Source organism: Hyperolius riggenbachi, chromosome 2 (assembly GCF_040937935.1).
Source record: "Hyperolius riggenbachi isolate aHypRig1 chromosome 2, aHypRig1.pri, whole genome shotgun sequence".
Classification (NCBI taxonomy): domain Eukaryota; kingdom Metazoa; phylum Chordata; class Amphibia; order Anura; family Hyperoliidae; genus Hyperolius; species Hyperolius riggenbachi.
The window spans coordinates 223,233,681-223,253,457 of record NC_090647.1 but is presented as its reverse complement, the minus strand read 5'-3'; the positions used below and the strand labels follow the sequence as shown (position 1 = coordinate 223,253,457).

The 19,777-nt window shown below is 43.9% G+C and overlaps 1 protein-coding gene across 3 annotated transcripts in view; it reads right to left on the bottom strand.

The window, feature by feature from the left end:
* Positions 1–15,455, bottom strand: part of UPF3A (UPF3A regulator of nonsense mediated mRNA decay) — a 38,668-nt gene extending 23,213 nt beyond the window's left edge. Inside the window, exons 1-7 of one of the 3 annotated variants that reach the window (XM_068268226.1) lie at positions 15,116–15,455; positions 8,701–8,807; positions 6,546–6,652; positions 4,642–4,740; positions 3,483–3,593; positions 3,278–3,333; positions 1,675–1,833 (exon numbers count right to left, since the gene is read on the bottom strand). In XM_068268226.1, the coding sequence (XP_068124327.1) occupies positions 1,675–1,833; positions 3,278–3,333; positions 3,483–3,593; positions 4,642–4,740; positions 6,546–6,652; positions 8,701–8,807; positions 15,116–15,265 (789 nt within the window). In that variant the 5' untranslated portion in view covers positions 15,266–15,455. Of the gene's footprint in view, positions 1–1,674; positions 1,834–3,277; positions 3,334–3,482; positions 3,594–4,641; positions 4,741–6,545; positions 6,678–8,700; positions 8,808–15,115 lie in introns of all 3 variants that reach the window. The other 2 variants (XM_068268227.1, XM_068268228.1) reach the window with 2 other exon arrangements.
* Positions 15,456–19,777: the final 4,322 nt, after the last annotated feature.

Below are 19,777 nucleotides of genomic sequence, written 5' to 3'. Positions count from 1 at the left end.
ATAGCTGGCTGAGGAGGAAGCTGCCTGTCAGGCTGACAAGAGTGCAGAGCCAAGACAGAGCTTGTCATGCTTCATTGACACAGAGCTCTTTCAAAACTTGCACATAACCTCTGGAGACTGAATTAAATGTGTAACTCACTGAATTCTCTGTGTACTCACTGTGTATTAACTGAGTTCACTGCTCTGCTGATGTACTTCCTGTTTTGGTGGCCATCTTTTTTGTTTACAAAACAGTTTATAAAACATTTTTTTAACCCTCTTTATTGCAGCGGAGAGCAGCAAAAATATTACAGAAGGGGGCAAGGAGATGACCCCAAACAGGCAGGGATGTTTGTTTATACTTCATTTTGTGAATACAGATTCTCTTTAATATGCTAATGAAATTCCTAAATTACTGACAAAATTCTAAATGTTACATGTGCATTATTTTTACATGCAGAGTCAGTTCACAGATGTTATATTAAAGTGTAAGCTTATCCTAATTTATCTCCTCCTGTCATTGTTCTACTTTTATTGTGGTGAGTGGTTAGGAAGGAAAGAGAGAGAGGAGAAAGGTTATTGAAGAAAGCTGAATAAGAAAGTTAATGAAAATATTCTCCTGATTTCACTCATGTTTTGTAACACAAATCCATAAATATAATGTAGTATCTGATCCTGAATGGAAGTGGAGAGGTTTGACAGGTGTCAGGGTTTTTAACGTTTTTATTTTTTAATGTTTAACTGTTTAGCCCCTATAGGAACCCCTATACTTATTCCCTGTGATGGGGCAGATATTTAGGCAGATATTTAGGTGTCCCACTTATTAGATGAGACTATACAAATAACATTTATATTACGCTTTTCAAAAAAACACAAAATCCAGGCTCCTCACCTTGAGCTAGGACATTTAAACACTTGTAGATTTAATGGGGAGGTGCTGGAAGGGGTGTGGCAAGCAAAACAGCAAAACTTCAAAATGAACTTCCGCACACTCATGCAAATCCTCATGCGAATCCACTTACAAAAATCCTGCAGCAATCAATGCTGTCCCTACAGCTAAGTTAAAAGCTGGGATCTTCGTTACAAGAATAAAATCTCTTGCGTAGTCACATACACCGCGTAGAGGTAGCCCAATATCACGCTTTTCTCCTGGTGGACTTGAGGGGTTTTCATCATATACTCCCCTACAGCATTATCCCCACCTAGTCTAGGGCACCGTGCTGCCCTATATATGGGAATCCTCATTTTGTTTCATGCCTTCACTGGAACAGCTCTTCCATATAGATTAAGAACATAAAAAAAATTAAAAACATAAGAACCCAAACAGCTATTCAAGTCTGTAAAGGTTACTGAATCTGCGTCATGGTATTGTTGGCTTGGGTGGACATGGCCTCATGTTATTCTACTACTAATAATATGATATTATTATTATTATACCAATAATGATGTTAGTTCTTGAAACTTCTTTGACTGCTGTGTCTGACTTGATCTTTGCTTGACTCCATGATGTTGATATGACGATTATATGACTGCTGCATATGCTCATTTAAAATAAAATAAAAAATTAAATCATTTAATTAAAAAAAATGGCTGATCTGGAAGAGCGTGTTATGTCACAATTGTTTCAATGAGTAAGATTAGAACTCCCTGTAAAAGACTCAAAACTACTACGAGTATTTATAAAGCTGCAATTACCTTGATCCGGATTTCTTTTTCACACAGTTTCTTCTGTTTATCTGCTTCTTTTCTCTTACGCCTATCTTCTTCTCTCCTTTTCCTCTTCTCTTCTTCTCTCAAGCGCTTCTTCTCCATCTCTCGCCTCCTCCTCTCTTCCCTTTTTTCTTCTCTCATTCTCTATTGCAGGAATGTTTTAAAGTTTAGTTTTTATGAACCAATAATGGAAATAAACACACAAGAAAATGAAGTAAAATGATCCAGAGAGGCCCTAGTGTCAAATGCTCTCTACATGCTTGTGACATCTGCACACTAACAATGTAATGAACACATTACTGCCACCAGGTTATCCTCAGGTAGAATCTTTCTGGAAGTACGTGGCTGTACAATAGTGATTATATAAAGGTCTCACAAGCAGTAGTGCATTCTTGTGCAATTGCCCATGTATGGAATGATGGTCTGCACGCTAAATACATAAAGCATAAGCCATACAAATAGGGACTGGGTGGAATGTTATCAAATAAAATGCAAATGTAAAGACAAAAGATAGGCACGCCAGTGTGTCTAGTGTAATGCAATGTTACTTGTATTGTGTTTCTGTATACAAATAAATGCAACAGTATTAACAAAATAATGACAAATGCACAATAATCATTGTATAGTAACAATGCAAATGAAACAGATTTATTTGTGACACTTGGTTGGACATGATATTGCTACCACCAGCTCATTGAGCTCATTACTGTATATGCTTTTCTGTGCTGATTTGTGCTTCCTATTCAAGATGTTATCAAGCAAATTTAGTGTTTACTTCTAAGTGTCTCAGTTGCATAATTTGCATATGAGGATTATTGTACATTTGTAAATATTTTGTAAATATTGGTGCATGTATTTGTATACAGAAACTCAATACAAGTAACATTTAATTGCATTAGACACCAGAGCCCATATGCAATTAACTTTTTCTTCTGAGTGTTCTCCTAGGTGTTATTTTAAAACTTGACAATAAAATTCTTTTAAAGGCACCAGCAAGCAAGAAACGACTTAAAATAATTGTGAAGGTACTTTCACATCAACTTTGTGATACTTTTTAACTTGCAAAGTGTTGAAAAGTTATTTTAAATAGAAGATGAAAAATGATCTTCTTGGAGAAAACTCAGTAGAAAAAGTTAATTGCATTTGGGCACAGGGCCCATATGCAATTAATGTTTTCACCTGAGTTATCTCCTAGGAGATAATTTTCATCTTCTCTTTAAACTAAATTTACAGCGTTTTACAATTGAAAAAGTACAAAAAGTTTGTGAAAAAGTACTATCAAATTTATTTTGAGTAAATTTGGTGGCTTAACATGCATTTTATAAAAAGTTGTAAAAATATCACCTAGGAGAAAACTCAGGTGAAAAAGTGAATTGCATATGGGCTCAGGTGTGCATGTCTTTTCTCTTTATATTTTGCAGTTATCCACATACCCTGTGCTTTTACTACATATGAGTAAATCCTCTAGATTCATTTTACACTGTGGTACATTATGACTAACTAGTTCTGTCCTATAGCAGAACTGAAATAAACGAGTAAATATTTTGTGATCCTTGTCATTGTGTTCAGGTCATGAAGGTTTGCTCACCTGTTTCTCCAACTTTCGGTTTTTGATATACTCAAGAAGTGGAGTTGTTCTTCGAGCTGTAAATAACAAAAAATCTAAACAGTATTAGATGGAATGATATGGTCATATTTCACAATGATATGGTCATATTGTACAAGTAATACAGATGATGCAGCACATTGTTGGTGATTTCTGAACGAAGACATTGCACATATGCAGAACTCACCAATAAGTTCCTTTGTTTTGGCTTCAATTTCTCCCAAGAGCGTCTCTGGATTTGCACAGATTTTTTCCTCATCCGCACAATAGTTCTCCAAAAATTTCTTATACTCAAGATCTAAAAAAGAAACAGAATAAGGATGTGATTTACTGTATGTGGAGTTAACTTTCCAAGTCAAAAAGTCAAAATGTTTGCCTGATGGTCAGTCCTCTATTAGAGCCCACTATAAAAGAGAACATCATTCTCCACAAGGTATGTACGTCATCAAAGGTGATGAATCTTGAAAGGTATGAATATAATCGAAATATTGTTTTCTATTGCCAAGGCCGGATCTAGACTTTTTGCTGCCTGAGGCAAACTTGTGAGGATCCCCCCCCCCCCCCCCCTCTACCCCGATTTGGAATGATCGCACAGCACCCTACCATTTACTCTGCTTCATTTAATGTTCTCACATGACATACTGCAGCTTAACACAATAGCACACTGGCTGGCTGTGAGTCTGTGACGAACAAACTGCTCACCCTCAGCCACCCCATTCCTTTTCAGTCAGGACAGCAGAACTATCTCCTACTTTCTGCTGTGCAAGTCAAATGAAACACTGCTGCCCTCCTGCCCCCCCCCCCCCCACACACACACACACACACACACACTCACTCACGGTCAGACTCCTCACACAGCACAAGCTGCTTTTCCCCAATGATGACTTCTTCAAACACACAATACAAACATGCTGCCCCTCTAATCTCTGCACCTAATTCAAATGTTTCACCTTGCTTCACAAGAGAACCGGCCCTGTCTATTGCACAGATACAGGTCACTTTATAACTGATACCAAGGTATACCAAGATGTGTATTTTGTATACTTAATACTTTGACCCATATGCTATTAACTTTTTCTCATAGGTGATATTTTCATACCTTGTCAATAAAATGCATTTTAAGCCACCTGCAAGCAAGAAAATACTTTGTTTCAAATAATTTTGACAGTAATGGTCGCAGTACTCATAGCGCTAATAGCGTAATTTAGGGTACTGCTGGCGGAAGTGAGGCTAATATAGTCATGTGCTGTCTGTGCAGGGTAATATTACTGCAGTTACGTGCATCAGGCCCAAAGTGTCTAAAATGTGTGTGCAAACAGATTAAACACTTCCAGAACACTACTTGCCTTCGGAAATGCTTCCAGCCTTTGTGTCTTTTTTCTTCAGCTTCTTTTTGGAAACTTTCTGAAAAGGTGCATATTCAACAACAGCAGGATACTCCTGACCTGAAAAGCAAATCATAGTCTGATTAGGCAGCAGTGTTCTCCCCAGGATTTTTTTTTCAGCCGGGTGGCATGAAAAAGTAGCCGGGTGGCGTGCGACGGGGAAGTGCAGGACAAGTGTAACTCTGCTTACAGCATAGGGGGAGGATAAGGAGACGAGCCGATGTACCTGCTAGGTACACACAATGCAATTTTCTGACAGATTTACTGTCGGATGGACTATTTCCAACATGTTTAATCTGATTTTTAATCGATTTTCCGTTTACTTCTATGGGAAATCGAGTGGAAATTTGATCAGAAATGAGATTGGACATGTTGGAAATAGTCCATCTGACAGTAAATCTGTCAGAAAATTGCATAGTGTGTACCTAGCATTAGGGAGAAAGTATTTCAGATTACGGTGCTCAGGTTCCTTTAAAGCAGACCAGCACTCAGAACTTCCTCTCTTCTCTAAAAGATGAGCAACAACATAATAAACTTTAATGGAAGACATTTCATTGTTACAGCTGATACAAAATTCTACAATAAATCTGCACTGTTTCTACTTTCAAGGAAGCAGACATTGTTAACCTCCTGTGCTTTCAAATTAGATCATCTGCAATAGCAGTCAGGTGACACGGGAGAAATAAAACTGCAAATTGTGGTTAGACAAGAGGGGTAATTAGACAGGCCAGACTCTATAAATACATGCAGGGTACATTTCACTGTTTTCCTTCTATGCAAGAGTTCAGGTCCACTTTGTTGCTGCAGAGTGATTGTTGAAGGGGGAGGGGGATCATTACTGACAGGATGTAAGCTGGGGGGGTAGATACAGACCTGGCAGGAGAGAAGATTGTTGTTGTTTTTTTTACTTTAAGTTTGGGAGCAGAAAAGAGCTGAGTGCAGAGGAGGCTGCCTCGGAAACACCCTGTCACTCTACATGCCCTGTAATTCTATCCTCCCCCGAACTGAACGTAAAGAAAAGAATGCAAACATAGCAACACTGAGCTCTGAAGTTATATCACATCTTCTAGCTGATTAGACCAGCAGCTCCTTATCTAAACGGCATGGATATCTGCTGTCTGCAGGGATGGTGAATGAAGGAGTCGCTTCTGTCCCTAATTGCAGAACAAACGCACATGGTTTCTCTCCTCTCATAACTTCTGCAGGCTGCTGAGAAAGATGTGTGGGCGTGCTTGCTTGGCTGCCTCTCTTTCCATTGGCCAGAGAGCTGCCAGCATAAAATAAAGCCTGTTTCATTGGAGGGCGGGAGGGAGAGACGGAGCAGAAGTTTCCAGCTAGATGACATGCATGGTGCCGCCCCTTACAACCCGCCCAGCCAATCCCTGCTCCACCAGACAGCGTGAAGTGACAGGCAGAGGAGCGCTCCTCAGCTCCTGCAGTGTACAGCGTCAGCTCTCCCTATTGTGCGAGAGCTGGACGCTGATTGCTAGCAGGCAATGGAGCGCTCCTGCCTGGGTTTTTTTGCAGCTGGGTGGGTGATTGACAGCTGGGCGGGGTCTGAAACCAGCCGGGCGGCCCGCCCACTTAATTGGCCCTGGGGAGAACACTGCGCAGGCAACACATGCACTCATCTAAGCACTATTAGGAACATGTACTCCCACATTTATGCAATTATCTAATCAGCCAGTCACGTGATTGCTGTAACCAATTTTCCTTATTTTTCCATTTATATTGATAATTTCAGCAGAATGTTCAATAAATGTATCACACACGCATATGTCCAGTATTGCACAGCATCACAGAGGATCCTGACAGTATGTAATCCTTATACTATATATAATAACTATCATTACTGTGATTCTCACCCTTGTTGTCGATGAAGATAAATCCATCAAATCTGTCTCTGAAGAGGAGGATGTCTTCAGGATTTCTAAAATTAATATATGCTCTTGAGAAGAGATGTGGGTATAAGCTGGAAAAGAGAAAAACAATCTTGGCTGCAAAGACATAAGAATGCTTTGGTTACCCAGAAAATAAGAGACACAGTTCACATCAAGGGATGATTCCATTCCAATAACCACTAGTGAAAAAGCAGTAAGACAGTCAAATGTCCACTCCAATAAACTAGCCACTCTGTTCTAAATGCGAAACAAAAACTTACCAGAAAAAGTGGGAAGTTTAGCTTTTTTTTCTACTGCAACATTCCCAGTATCGAGTATTGGGGGATACAGCGCAATGTGGAGCACTGCGTAAGAGTCATACCTCCGTGTCAGTTAACTCTCACTGCCATGGCCCCACTCTCAGACACGAGCGGGTATTATTTCCCATCTCACAAAGCTGTACTAGCTCATCCTTACTTATCAGTCACTGAGCTGTTCATGTGGAGACCAGCAGGGCCCTCCAGGCTGCCAATATTGTTCTTTAACCACTTGAGGACCCACCCTTTACCCCCCCTTAAGGACCAGCGCTGTTTTAGGTGATCTGTGCTGGGTGGGCTGTGCAGCCCCCAGCACAGATCACGGTGCAGGCAGAGCGACCAGATCGCCCCCCTTTTTTCCCCACTAGGGGGATGATGTGCTGGGGGGGTCTGATCGCTCCTGCCTGATGGGTGTTGCGGGGGGGGGGCACCTCAAAGCCCCCCTCCGCGGCGACATTCTCCCCCTCCCTCTCCTATCTGTCTCCTCTGGGGATCGGGGCTGCACAGGACGCTATCCGTCCTGTGCAGCCAGTGACAGGCTTTCCCCTGTCACATGGCGGCGATCCCCGGCCGCTGATTGGCCGGGGATCGCCGATCTGCCTTACGGCGCTGCTGCGCAGCAGCGCCGTACAATGTAAACAAAGCGGATTATTTCCGCTTGTATTTACATTTAGCCTGCGAGCCGCCATCGGCGGCCCGCAGGCTATTCACGGAGCCCCCCGCCGTGAATTGACAGGAAGCAGCCGCTCACGCGAGCGGCTGCTTCCTGATTAATCAGCCTGCAGCTGGCGACGCAATACTGCGTCGCTGGTCCTGCAGCTGCCACTTTGCCGATGCGTGGTATGAGTGCGCGGTCGGCAAGTGGTTAAAGCTCTGTAGACAAGCTTAACCACTGCCAAATAAAACGAACGCGGAACGGCGGGTTGGCCGAGAATCATTAAATAACTTAATGAATAAAATTGCTGTTTTTTTTTTTTTTTTTTACAATATTCATTTAGTCAGTTTGCCCATAGTCACATTTTTCCTCTACCAAATTTACAGTCTGAAATTTATAACAAGGGGTGACATCTTTAGTCCTGTCAGGTGCAGTGGAATGTTTTCTCTTTTACTGAGAGTTCTGAAGCCAGCACAAAATATACCTTTTCTCCCAGAATGTCCTGGGAGGAGAATTCCACCTAGGCTAAGCAGCTCTGGCAGGGTGGAGTTACATACCAATATATAGCAATATATAGATATAGGAAGTGTTTCTGATGCTGAAACCAGGAAAATGTAAAAGTGGGTATCCTGAATAACATGCTGCATTCTATTTTATGTCACTACAATACCTCTTTAAAAACAGTGTATTATACAATTGTTTGCAGTGGCATCCAGATTTTTTTCTTCCACATATTAAAGGGACTCTGAGCACCTCACATGGGTATGCCTTTAAGACTCAGACCAGTACTGCAAAGTACTTAAAGATTCACACCTTTCTGTAGCTTGTGCTCTCCTCTTTCATTTGAATGAATCGCTGTACTACACCAAATAGTTTTCATTCAATTTCAATTTAAAAATCGCGGCTGCCGTTTTGGCTATGTAATAACTTCTGAGTCACCCCTGCCTTCGCTGTTAGAGAAGTGCATCACTGAATGAAGCCGGAAGAGGAAGTGACACGCATGGCCATTGCAAGAGGCTCCTCTAGAGGGGTCATAGCACAACTTTGTTGGAAGTCGGCTGTCTTAAAGGCATGAACATGAGAGGAGTCCCTTTAAGAATGCAGTAACTATACTTGCCAATTATTGTTGGGTAAATTATGACTTTGTGGTAACTCTCTGCAACCTTACCTTGGATCAGCAGAGCAAAACTCAAAATAGTCATGTGCAGGCAAAGGATGCAGCTGTTCTTCCAGTTGTTCTTTACTTATGCTGGGAGGAAGACGACGTATCACCACCTGCAAACACATATCAGATAAACCAGAATAATTTGTCTGGTACTTGACTGAAGGATGTCTCGCTAATGTGGAGCTCAACAACAGTGATGATCAAAAAGATGCCCGATAATTCCAACCTGCATGCAAATTTAATGCCAACTATATGCAGCTTAGAATTGGGCCAATCAAAATTGGCAGGAGGTCCAAGCAACATGCAATTTGCTTTAACTTTACATGGAAGTTGAAATTATTAGCATCTCATTGACCACCTCAACTGAGTAACACATGTATGCTTTGTACAGACACTAGAGTTTCCTTGGCCAAGGTAATCCCTTGTGATCTTCTTGGGGAAAAAAGTTGTCAATCAGGTGTCATTTAACAATCTTTCACGCTGGATCACTAAAGAATACAAACGAGTGCTATCGTTTGGCTCCTACCATTTGGCCACCACACCTCTTCCTTCTAGCATTTACCTGCTCTGCAGCCATGTGATGTGCAGCAGTTACCTTTGCTCTGTATAGCCCCTGGTTCATGTCATGTGACACATATCGGGAACCATAGGTACCATGGTATTCTACCTGTGGCTGCGAAGAGAAAAAGTAGGCTGGAGTAAGTAAAGCTCAATTGTCGTAGTCCACAACTGCTGGAATGATATGGGGTGGGGGCAGAGGAGCTGCTCCCCCTACAATTGCCGGGGTTGTTGGTATTTCCCTGAGACGGTCACTCTTGGAAAAGCAATCATTCTATTTGGACAGATTGTTATGGCCGAACATTGTATCATGTATCTATGGCAACACCGCTGAGCAGTGAAAAATCACTCACTGAGCAAAAGTGATGAATCACCACAATACTTTCTTGCTCACATAAACCTCAATATATGCAAATTTATATCCATCATAGATTTTGTTGATTTGATTTTGATAGATTTTGATTTTCCTAGTAGAGTGGCTTTTAGCTTCCTGTTAGTTCTTCACAAATTTCCAGTGGTTTTGGTTCATCATGACATAACTGGGTATTTCATATGACTGAAATACATTTTTGACTGCATTTTGGTACACATCTAAGATTTAGTCTTGGAAAAAATACCTTATTTTGCAAACAGTGGCAGAGGTCAAGAAAACAGTGAGGAAGACTACTGTCTTTCAACAGGTACAGGATGTGGAATAAAGGAGAAGAAAGCACATCCACACCTGTGTTCAAATCAATAGATAATACATTACTGGAAGCAGCAATAAAGGCTTTGATGCTCTCAGCATTAAAGTATATCTGACTTATATGACCACAGGCATGGAGGGCGGACTCTTATCCTGTATGACTTTTATGAGGCTTAGTAAGCTTTTCTTCATCACTTGTGTGCTCCAGCCACTGTTGGGTGAGCACTTTTTGCATGTTCTTACCAAGGCAGAAAACATGAATCCTTCTGGCAGTAGAGACGCTAAATGGGAAGTACTTCATTCAGTGGAGTTCTTTTTTTTAAGGTTGGAGAACAGAGGCAATCATAAGTGATCCAGAAATCCTGGACTGTTTTTAATGTCTGCTGTTAGGTGGAAAGACTTTTAACTGTCACTTGGGTCATATAAGAACATTGTGGGATTATGGAAAATGTATTGAATTAGCAGTTGGGTGATTGCTATCATGTACAGCATCCACTGTGAGATAAAAAACATATCTCAGACTGTACTTAACGTATTAAAGTCAAGTCCTTGTTGTGAGTATTGCATGCCACCATAATAGCAAACTCTCTAATTCACTAGACTTCCAACAGTTCTGATATGACCCAGACAATTGTTGCAAATGTTTGTCAACTCAAAAACTTAATAATAATAAGATCCAATGCACATTTGTTGGTTCATATGTGCTCTTCTGTGTTCTCCAACCTTAGTAAGTCGAATCCAATGACAATCCACCAGAGGTTGAAATGTATTAGAATGAGGCAGTCTCTAGTGGTCTCACAACTGTTGTTTCGGAAGTGAGATCAGTGAATAAGGTACTCAACCTAGATGTCTAGGAAAGGATTATGCAACTAGGATAGGGATATGTATTACACTATAGCTGCTTACACAGGTTCTACTGCAAATATTTAGGAAATTAATAAAAACATGTACTATAGTAAGTAAAATTAGAAATAGGCTGATAAATTATCCAGGGATTTGTGAAGAGACTGGACAGTGAAGGGAGCAGGGCTGGAGCTTGGCACATTTTCTCTACTAGTGCATGAGATGCTGTCCATGGTGCTGGCTGACATCTCTAGTACACATAACATAGTAGGAAGGCTGGGCTGGTAAACCCTCCATCAGCGTGACCACCGTGCATGAGTACGTACAAGATGAAGAGAATCTAACTCACATTACAGCCTATTTCCAGCAATTCCTGGCAAGATTGCCATGTAGACAGGGGAGGACTGGCCCAGGGGGACGGGGGGCAATTGCCCCCCGGGCCGCCCGAATCTTAAGTAATTAGGGCCGGCCGCTGCTATACGCAGCGGCCGCAGACATACCACAGGTGACAGGTTCGCGGTGGGGATCGCAACCTCGCGTGATATTTCCCGGCAAGTTGAAGTATCCAATCAGAGAAGGGGCTGAGGCTGTGGTGTGCCCTTGTGCGTTGCTGCGCCTGCGGTGGATGTGAGCGGCACAAGGACACAAATAGCTTAGATCCTCTCCGGCCTGGTGGGTTGACCCTGCTTGACTCCACCCTCCGCCTGGAGACATTGCCGCCCGCAACGTGCTGCTGTGCCTGCGGTGTCATCGGAGTGAGCTGTCTCACTCTTCAGCTCACTCTTCAGCTTTCTGTGCTGGGGGGGCTGGGGGCCTGGAGCTGCGGCTACGAGTGGCTGGCTGTCCTGGCTGGAGGAGTCGGACACTCTGGGGGCTGGGAGTCGGAGATGCCACCTATACAGGGGTCTAGTCCTGGGAAAAGAAGTGAGTGGACTCACCTGGAGAACCAAAAAATGGGCGTGGTCAAGCACACCGTGGGCATGGGTGGGGCCAAATATAAATGACCTTAGCAGTGATGTAAAAGGTCTGCCAAGGAAGTTTAAGCTCTGCCGTAGTGTATCCCCCAAAAATTGATGTAATCTGACAGCATTTCACCAAAAAGACACATAATCTGGTAGAAGTTCCTCCAAAATACAGATAATATGGAAGTGGTTCCCCCAAAATAGACAATGTGGCAGCAGCATTTCCACCAACATACACATAATTTGGAAGCAGTTCCCCAAAATACGCGAAACCTGACAGAGGATCACCCAAAATACACGTACAGTAACACCCAAAAGACATAATCTGGCAGTAGTGGTCCCCCAAACATACACAATCTGGCAGCAGTTCCCCAAAATACACGTAATCTGGCAGAAGCCGTTCCCCTAACATACACATAATCTGGCAGCTGTTCCCCAAAATACATAACAGCGATTCCACAAAAATGCAGATAATCTGACAGCAGTTCCCCCAAAATAGGTACCCCAAGGTAGCCAGGTCTATAGGTGTCCCCAGTATAAGTAGCCATGAGTATAGTAGTCCCCAGTATATGTAGCCAGAGGTATAGTTGCCTAGTATATGTAGCCAGGGGTATATGTGCCCAGTATATGTAGCCAGTGCGATATGTCCCCAGTATATGTAGGCAGGGGTATATGTCCCCAGGATATGTAGGCAGGGGTATATGTCCCCAGTATATGTAGGCAGGGGTATATGTCCCCAGTATATGTAGGCAGGGGTATATGTCCCCAGTATATGTAGGCAGGGGTATATGTCCCCAGTATATGTAGGCAGGGGTATATGTCCCCAGTATATGTAGGCAGGGGTATATATGCCCAGTATATGTAGGCAGGTGTATATGTCCCCAGTATATGTAGGCAGGTGTATATGTCCCCAGTATATGCAGGCAGGTGTATATGTCCCCAGTATATGTAGGCAGGTGTATATGTCCCCAGTATATGTAGGCAGGTGTATATGTCCCCAGTATATGTAGGCAGGTGTATATGTCCCAGTATATGTAGGCAGGGGTATATGTCCCCAGTATATGTAGGCAGGGGTATATGTCCCCAGTATATGTAGGCAGGTGTATATGTCCCCAGTATATGTAGGCAGGGGTATATGTCCCCAGTATATGTAGGCAGGTGTATATGTCCCCAGTATATGTAGGCAGGTGTATATGTCCCAGTATATGTAGGCAGGGGTATATGTCCCCAGTATATGTAGGCAGGGGTATATGTCCCCAGTATATGTAGGCAGGGGTATATGTCCCCAGTATATGTAGGCAGGGGTATATGTCCCCAGTATATGTAGGCAGGTGTATATGTCCCCAGTATATGTAGGCAGGTGTATATGTCCCCAGTATATGTAGGCAGGTGTATATGTCCCCAGTATATGTAGGCAGGTGTATATGTCCCCAGTATATGTAGGCAGGTGTATATGTCCCAGTATATGTAGGCAGGGGTATATGTCCCCAGTATATGTAGGCAGGGGTATATGTCCCCAGTATATGTAGGCAGGTGTATATGTCCCCAGTATATGTAGGCAGGTGTATATGTGCCCAGGTAGCCAGGTGTGCCCTGAGGCCCCCCACCCGGAGGGAGCAGAGCAGGGAAGGCGAGCTATAGGGACAGCGGGGATGGGCGGACATCTCCCCCCCCCCCCCATCCCTCACCTTTGTGCTCCCCTTCCTGCCTCTCCCCTCCGGCGTTTTTAAGTGTCGGCCCGGCGGCGAAAGTGGGCGGAGACTTACCTCGTTCCAGTCGCATGGGACGCTCCGCTCTGTGTGCGGCTAGAAGACCAGACTAGCCGCACACAGAGCGGAGCGTCCCATGCGACTGGAACGCAGGAAGTCTCCACCCACTTTCGCCGCCGGCCCGACACTTAAAAACGCTGGAGGGGAGAGACAGGAAGGGGAGCACAAAGGTGAGGGATGGGGGGGGAGATGTCCGCCCATCCCCATTGTCCCTATAGCTCGCCTTACCTGCTCTGCCCCCCTCCACACAAGGCAGGGTGAACGGCGTTCACTTTGAAGAAAAAGTGGGTGGACGCCGTTCACCCGCGTTCACGCAGGACTCGACCCCTGCACCTATAGCTGCTTGCTGCTGTGGAGGAGGAGGAGGTGTAGGACTGAGGAGACAGGAGGATAGAGGAGGTCGGGTCCAGGTTGCCAGAGGAGAAGGTGGTTTTTATAAATTTTGTTTCTGTACTTCTTCTCCCTTCTTGTCACTGAGTTACTCACACTTTGCTGCCTGCCTGCTACTGCTGTCAAATTCAATTATCTGCCCAGGCCAGTGCCCTCTGAGGTTTTTTTTTGTGTGATAATCATCCCCATTCTGACCCTGGCCTGAGGGGGAACGTTTTTTCTTCTTGTGGTGTGATTGTCGGCAGGGGAGGGGGGGAGGCAGGCAGTTAGGCACTGTCAAACAGGTAGTTAAAGGGGGGGGGGGGGGGGGGGTAGGTGTCAGACAAGTAGTTTGTATGGTGGGTGGGCAGGAGTGGGGTTAGGCATCACCAGGTAGGTAGGTTTGTGTGTGTGTGTGTGTGTGTGTGTGGGGGGGGGGGGGGGGGCGGGTTGTTTAAAGGAGTTATCAGGCATTTTTAATGAAATAAGTGCTACTTACCCAGGGCTTCCTCCAGCCCCACGCTCCCAGCATGTCCCTCGCCGCAGCTCTGCAGTCAGCCATTCGCTGTCGCTGCCTCCCAGTCCCCGGCGATGGCACCAGTCCGACCTGGATGTCGGCCTGTACTGCGCCTGTGCGAGTAGCACTGTCAATCACCGCCACGTGGACCGAAGTCATTGCCGGGGGCTGGGAGGCAGCGGCAGCGAACAGCTGACTGCAGAGCTGCGGCAAGGGACATGCTGGGAGCTTGGGGCTGGACGAGCCCTGGGTAAGTTGCACTTATTTTCATAAAACAAAAAGCCTGATAACTCCTTTAAGGTTAGGCATCAAACACAGACAGGTAGATTGTGCGGAGAAATAGGGTTAGCATCAGGTACATAGTGTGTGTGTGTGTGTGGCTGGGGCTGTTAGTCATCACAATTTGAAGATTTGCACACAAGAAAGATATGGCTTTGGGCTGGGGATGCCGTGAAACGGGCCTCTAGTTTGTGTTGTCCCCCCAGGCCAAAAGGTCCCAGTCCTCCCCTGCATGTAGATTTGCAGGTCAGCATAGTGTAACGCTATAGCTGCAGCTAGGAGAGACCTCCTGGCCCTGTGTGTGTCACACCACATCACATACATGGACATACACATAGATGGTGACAGGTCATGTGACAGGCTGCTCCAATCACAGGCTGGTACCCAGCAGCGCGGTTCAGGCACATCTGCCGTGCATGGCCTGGCTGATGCTCACCTTGCTGAGGGCCGCCTTCCTCTCCTCTCTATTCTTCATGTTAGCCGCCGTGCCCCCCAGCTCCAGGTCCCTGCTGCCTTTCCGCTCCCCGCTCCTGTTCTCTCGGTTTCCTCTCAGCACTGACGGCGGCGGCTCCCGCTCGCTCCTCATTTCCTCACAATAGCTTCCAGTCCGCGGCCACTGCTGCCCTGTATAGTGTCTGCGTGTCAGCGCGCTGCTCCGTTACCGGGGAGCGTCCGTCTATTCCGCCATGATGAGCCCCATCCCGGGGTATGCAGGGACAAGAGATGCTGCGGTTTGTGCACCGGTGCGCGTCCCCGTGTAACAGACAATGCGCGCCCACGATGCAGAAGCATGGCAGGACCGCGCATCCACTGAGGAGCCGTCTAGCGAATCTGCTCTGCGACTGCTTCCCAACTTCCCAAACCTTTTCCCAGAGTCCATCACCACCCGTTACCGAATAATGGAAATAGACTATCTGAGGAGAAAAACATCCAAAAAACCTTATTGGTGACCCAAAACTCCTGTAATCTGCCCTTTGGTAAAAAAAAAAAAAAATGAAAAAAAAAATATCTGTCTTCTTCAGTGGGTCGGAATCAGGGCAATTCCTGGAGATAAAGGCACGATCGATTTGACTACTTTTTTTTATCTCTTGAGTATTGCAGGTGGCAGTCAAACTGTAAACACAGTGCATTGCATCCACAAATGCAAGTTAAAGAGGGACTGTAACCAAAAATTGAACTTCATCCCAATTAGTAGCTGATACCCCCTTTCCCACAGTGTGTGTCAGTGCCTCACAGCCCTGAGGTGCTGACATCACACTGTGGGCGCCTTGCTGCATTGTGGGAAATAACAGCTGTTTCCAAGTGCCAAAAAAAAGCAGGCAGCATCTCATTCCAATGACATCACCTGCCAGCAGTAAAAATGTCACCATGTGATAAATATTAGAATATAAATCAGGGAGAGGAAAGATTTGACAATGAGCAAACATTGACTATCATTTATACATCATTATTGTAAAAATTAATTACATTATTTTCACTCAAGTTCCTCTTTAAAGAGGAACTGTACTGAAAATAGTGTAATGATTAACACTGCTTACAGTCATTGTTTGCCCTTTGTAAAATCTTTCCTCACTCTGAGTTCTTAATCACAGATGGACCTGTCTGGTGCATTTCTGCAAAATGTTTGTTTACCCAGAGTTCCAAAGCTAAATAGTCTAGGCTAAACATTGGGAGGGCAGGGCTACATACCAATACAGTATACAGAAATACTAATATAGTAATAGGAAGTGTTTCTGATGCTGAAACCAAGAAAATGAATGTAAAAATTGATATTCTGAAAAATTGACTGCATTCCACTATATATCTCTATGGTTCCCCTGTCAAGGAAATGTATAGGTAAGTGCACTTCTGACAGTGCACCATGAAGGCTGAACAATATGTACAGGATTTAGAATAAAATGCTGCCATCCAAATCACTTATTCTGCTTGGAAAGCAGCATTATGTATTTTTTATGGGGGAAACACTGCCTAATTGTGTATTTTTTCATGCTGCCTGCAGTCTTTTCCCTGCCATGTCACTAGGTGTTCTCAGTGGAGTTTACAATCTAATCTATCATATAGTGGCAGTGTTACTATTAGGTGAGGAGGGGGTAGAGTGAGGATTAGATGGAGGGCTCAGGGGCGTAGCAATAGGGGTTGCAGAGGTTGCGACCGCATCGGGGCCCTTGGGCCAGAGGGGCCCCAAAGGGCCTTCCCTCAACCACAGTGTTAGCTCTCTATTGCTCCTGTGCTCATAATAATCACTTCTATAGATACTTTGAATAGTAGTAATTATTAAAAAAACTGTTCCCCATCCCCTTCTTGCACCTCTGACACTGTAGTTGCCATTTGCAGGTTTTGGTGCGCTGTATCAATTGTTATGTAAAGAGTGCTCTGTTGAGTTGCATGGAACCTGACAGCTTTAGACATGCAAATAAACTAGTAATCCCTGCAGCAATTGTGGCCAGGAAACTTATAGCAAAATCCTGGAAGAACCCCGAAGCTCCCAGTATGGAAGAGTGGATATGGATGATGTCAGATTTTTTGCAAGGTGGCGAGGGCAGTGTAGAAGATGCTGGCACCAACAAACAAATGGAGGAATGGAAAATTGCATGGGAAAAAATAAGTAACATATAATATGAAGTTAAGTATTTGAAGTGGAGGGGATGAGGAGAAAAGAACCAAATAACCACTATATTACCAACTGAAACTGTAAGGATAAATGGATGGATGAATGTGCAGATGCATGGATATATGTTGAAGTATAGAAGGCACTTATATGAATGTGTATGAAAGGTGAAATAAGAGTAATTGCTTTGCTTCTCAGCTTAGATATGTGACCTGTTTGTGCATGAGGCCTGTCCCCTCCATTGGCTTGGTCCGGCCCTGATGGCTCATGCATGGAGGGCATGCCCATAAAATAAGTGGGTGGTCGGAAAGGGATATTAACCACTTAATGTTAAGATGGGTAGGTGGAGTTTTTTTTTGCTGGTGTTTGTGTTTTTTTTCTTACTTTTTCTTACTTTCTTTTTTCTCTTTCTTACTATAATTAGTTTGACCTGAGCCACTGGTGTAATATTTGATATATTGTAGTGATGATGGAGTGAGGGAGGGGGGGAGGAGAGGAAAGAAAATCAAACTATGATGCAGACCTGAGACCCACGTATGATGGCTTCGCAGCTGTCACATGATCATATCTGGGTCACACACCGGCTGAGTTTGAAAAAAAAAAAAAAATGTAAAGAGTGCTTGGGGGGCCCCATTGTAAAACTTGCATCGGGGCCCACAGCTCTTTAGCTACGCCACTGGGAGGGCTGTTAGTGTTAGGTGTAGGTAGGGGTAGGTTAGTGTTAGGCATAGATGCAGGGAAGCTTAGTGTGAGAACAGGTGATAGCTGAATATCATATACGGTATATATAATATTTCCATTACTGTACTATTCAGAATAGCCTCTACTAGAATATCAGTAATATTACAGATATACAACTATCAGTAATATTCGCAGCCAAATTTTCTCACAGCATTATTATAAGTACCCCCTGTAGCGAAGGCATAGATTACAAACACCAGCACGGTTTTCATCTTGGATGGGTGTTTAGATGTCCAATGTCTACTCTGAATGCACACCTGTGATCAGGGAGAATAAAAAAAAAAAAAAAAAAAAAAATCAGATACTTACTACAGTGGAAAGAAAAGGCTTCCCTGATCCTCCACAACTCCTGTCACTGGCCAGGACCCTCTTCATCACAGCCACACTCCTTGTGCATGAGCATAGCAGCACTGCAGGGGATAGTGAGTTTCAGCCTGTGTAGTAGCATGGAGCCACTCGTAAATGGAGAAAAAAGCTGCGCATGCTATTATCATTCAGTGCAGGTGTGGCACATACTTTGCCTCTGCGCGATGCAGCCACACTTGTACAGGGAGGGGAGTGCAGCCGCAAGCAATATTTGTCATTAAAGTACAATATTGTGAAAAGGGTATCAGCTCATAAATGGAGGGGTGTAGGGAGACTGCAGAAGCCTTTGGACCTATCCCCAAATGGGTACAAGAATAGGATTATGGAGTTAACACTTACAAAGTAGTTATCCAAAATGTTCCACTCAGACTCCTACTTGCTCTTTCAGACCCCTGTAGGGGTGTTTAGGATAGCTACACTTTATAAGCACACCAAGTTGAAAGTAAGTGCAGTCTTTGCCAGGGCCCCCTGTTCACCACCGATCATCTGTTTACAGAGGGTGCAAAAAACAAAAACGTTAGCACCAAAAGCTGCTAAGGAACTAAGCTATATCTACTGTATAATTCCAGGCTCAATCAAAGTACTGGTCAGGGAAATATCCTATGCCAGTGATGGCTTACCTTGGCACTCCAGCTGTGACTAAACTACAAATCCCATCATGCCTCTGCCTCCCTGGATTATGCCTAGAGCTGTCAGAGTATTGCAATGCCTCATGGGACTTGTAGTTTCACCACAGCTGGAGTGCCAAGGTTAGCCATCACTATCCTATGCTCATCTCCCTGACTAGCTGAATGTTTGTGGCTCTCACAGGCTCTGATCTAAACTTAAAAGAATATCTGCATATTTATAATTGGATTTAAGTAAATAAATCCGGAAAGATAGAAAAATTCTGCAACACACTTTATGCCACATATTTTCATTGATCCCCAGAAAATACTTAAAGTTTACATTAAAGGAAACCTGAACTCTTGCACAGGACAGAAGGAAAACAGAGAAATGCACCCTGTATGTATTTAAACAGTTTAGCCTGTTTAATTCCCCCTCATTTGTGTCTAATCACAAGTTGTAATTTGATCTCTCCCCATGTCACATGACTGCCACAGCAGATATGGCAGATAAGCTCATTTGAAAGCACAAGATGTTAGCAATATGTCTGCTTCCATGAATCAGGAAGTAGAAACAGTGCAGATTTATATCAGCTGTAACAAATTATTTTTAGGTTTAAAGGTTATTATGCTGTTGCGTATCTTTTAGAGCAGAGAGGATGTTCTGAGTTCAGGTCCGCTTTAATTTGTAAAATCTTTGACATCGCTTATAAAAACCATAAAATATAGTTGTGGGGAAAATATCAAGTAGAAATAAAGCACTAATGCAGACTGGATC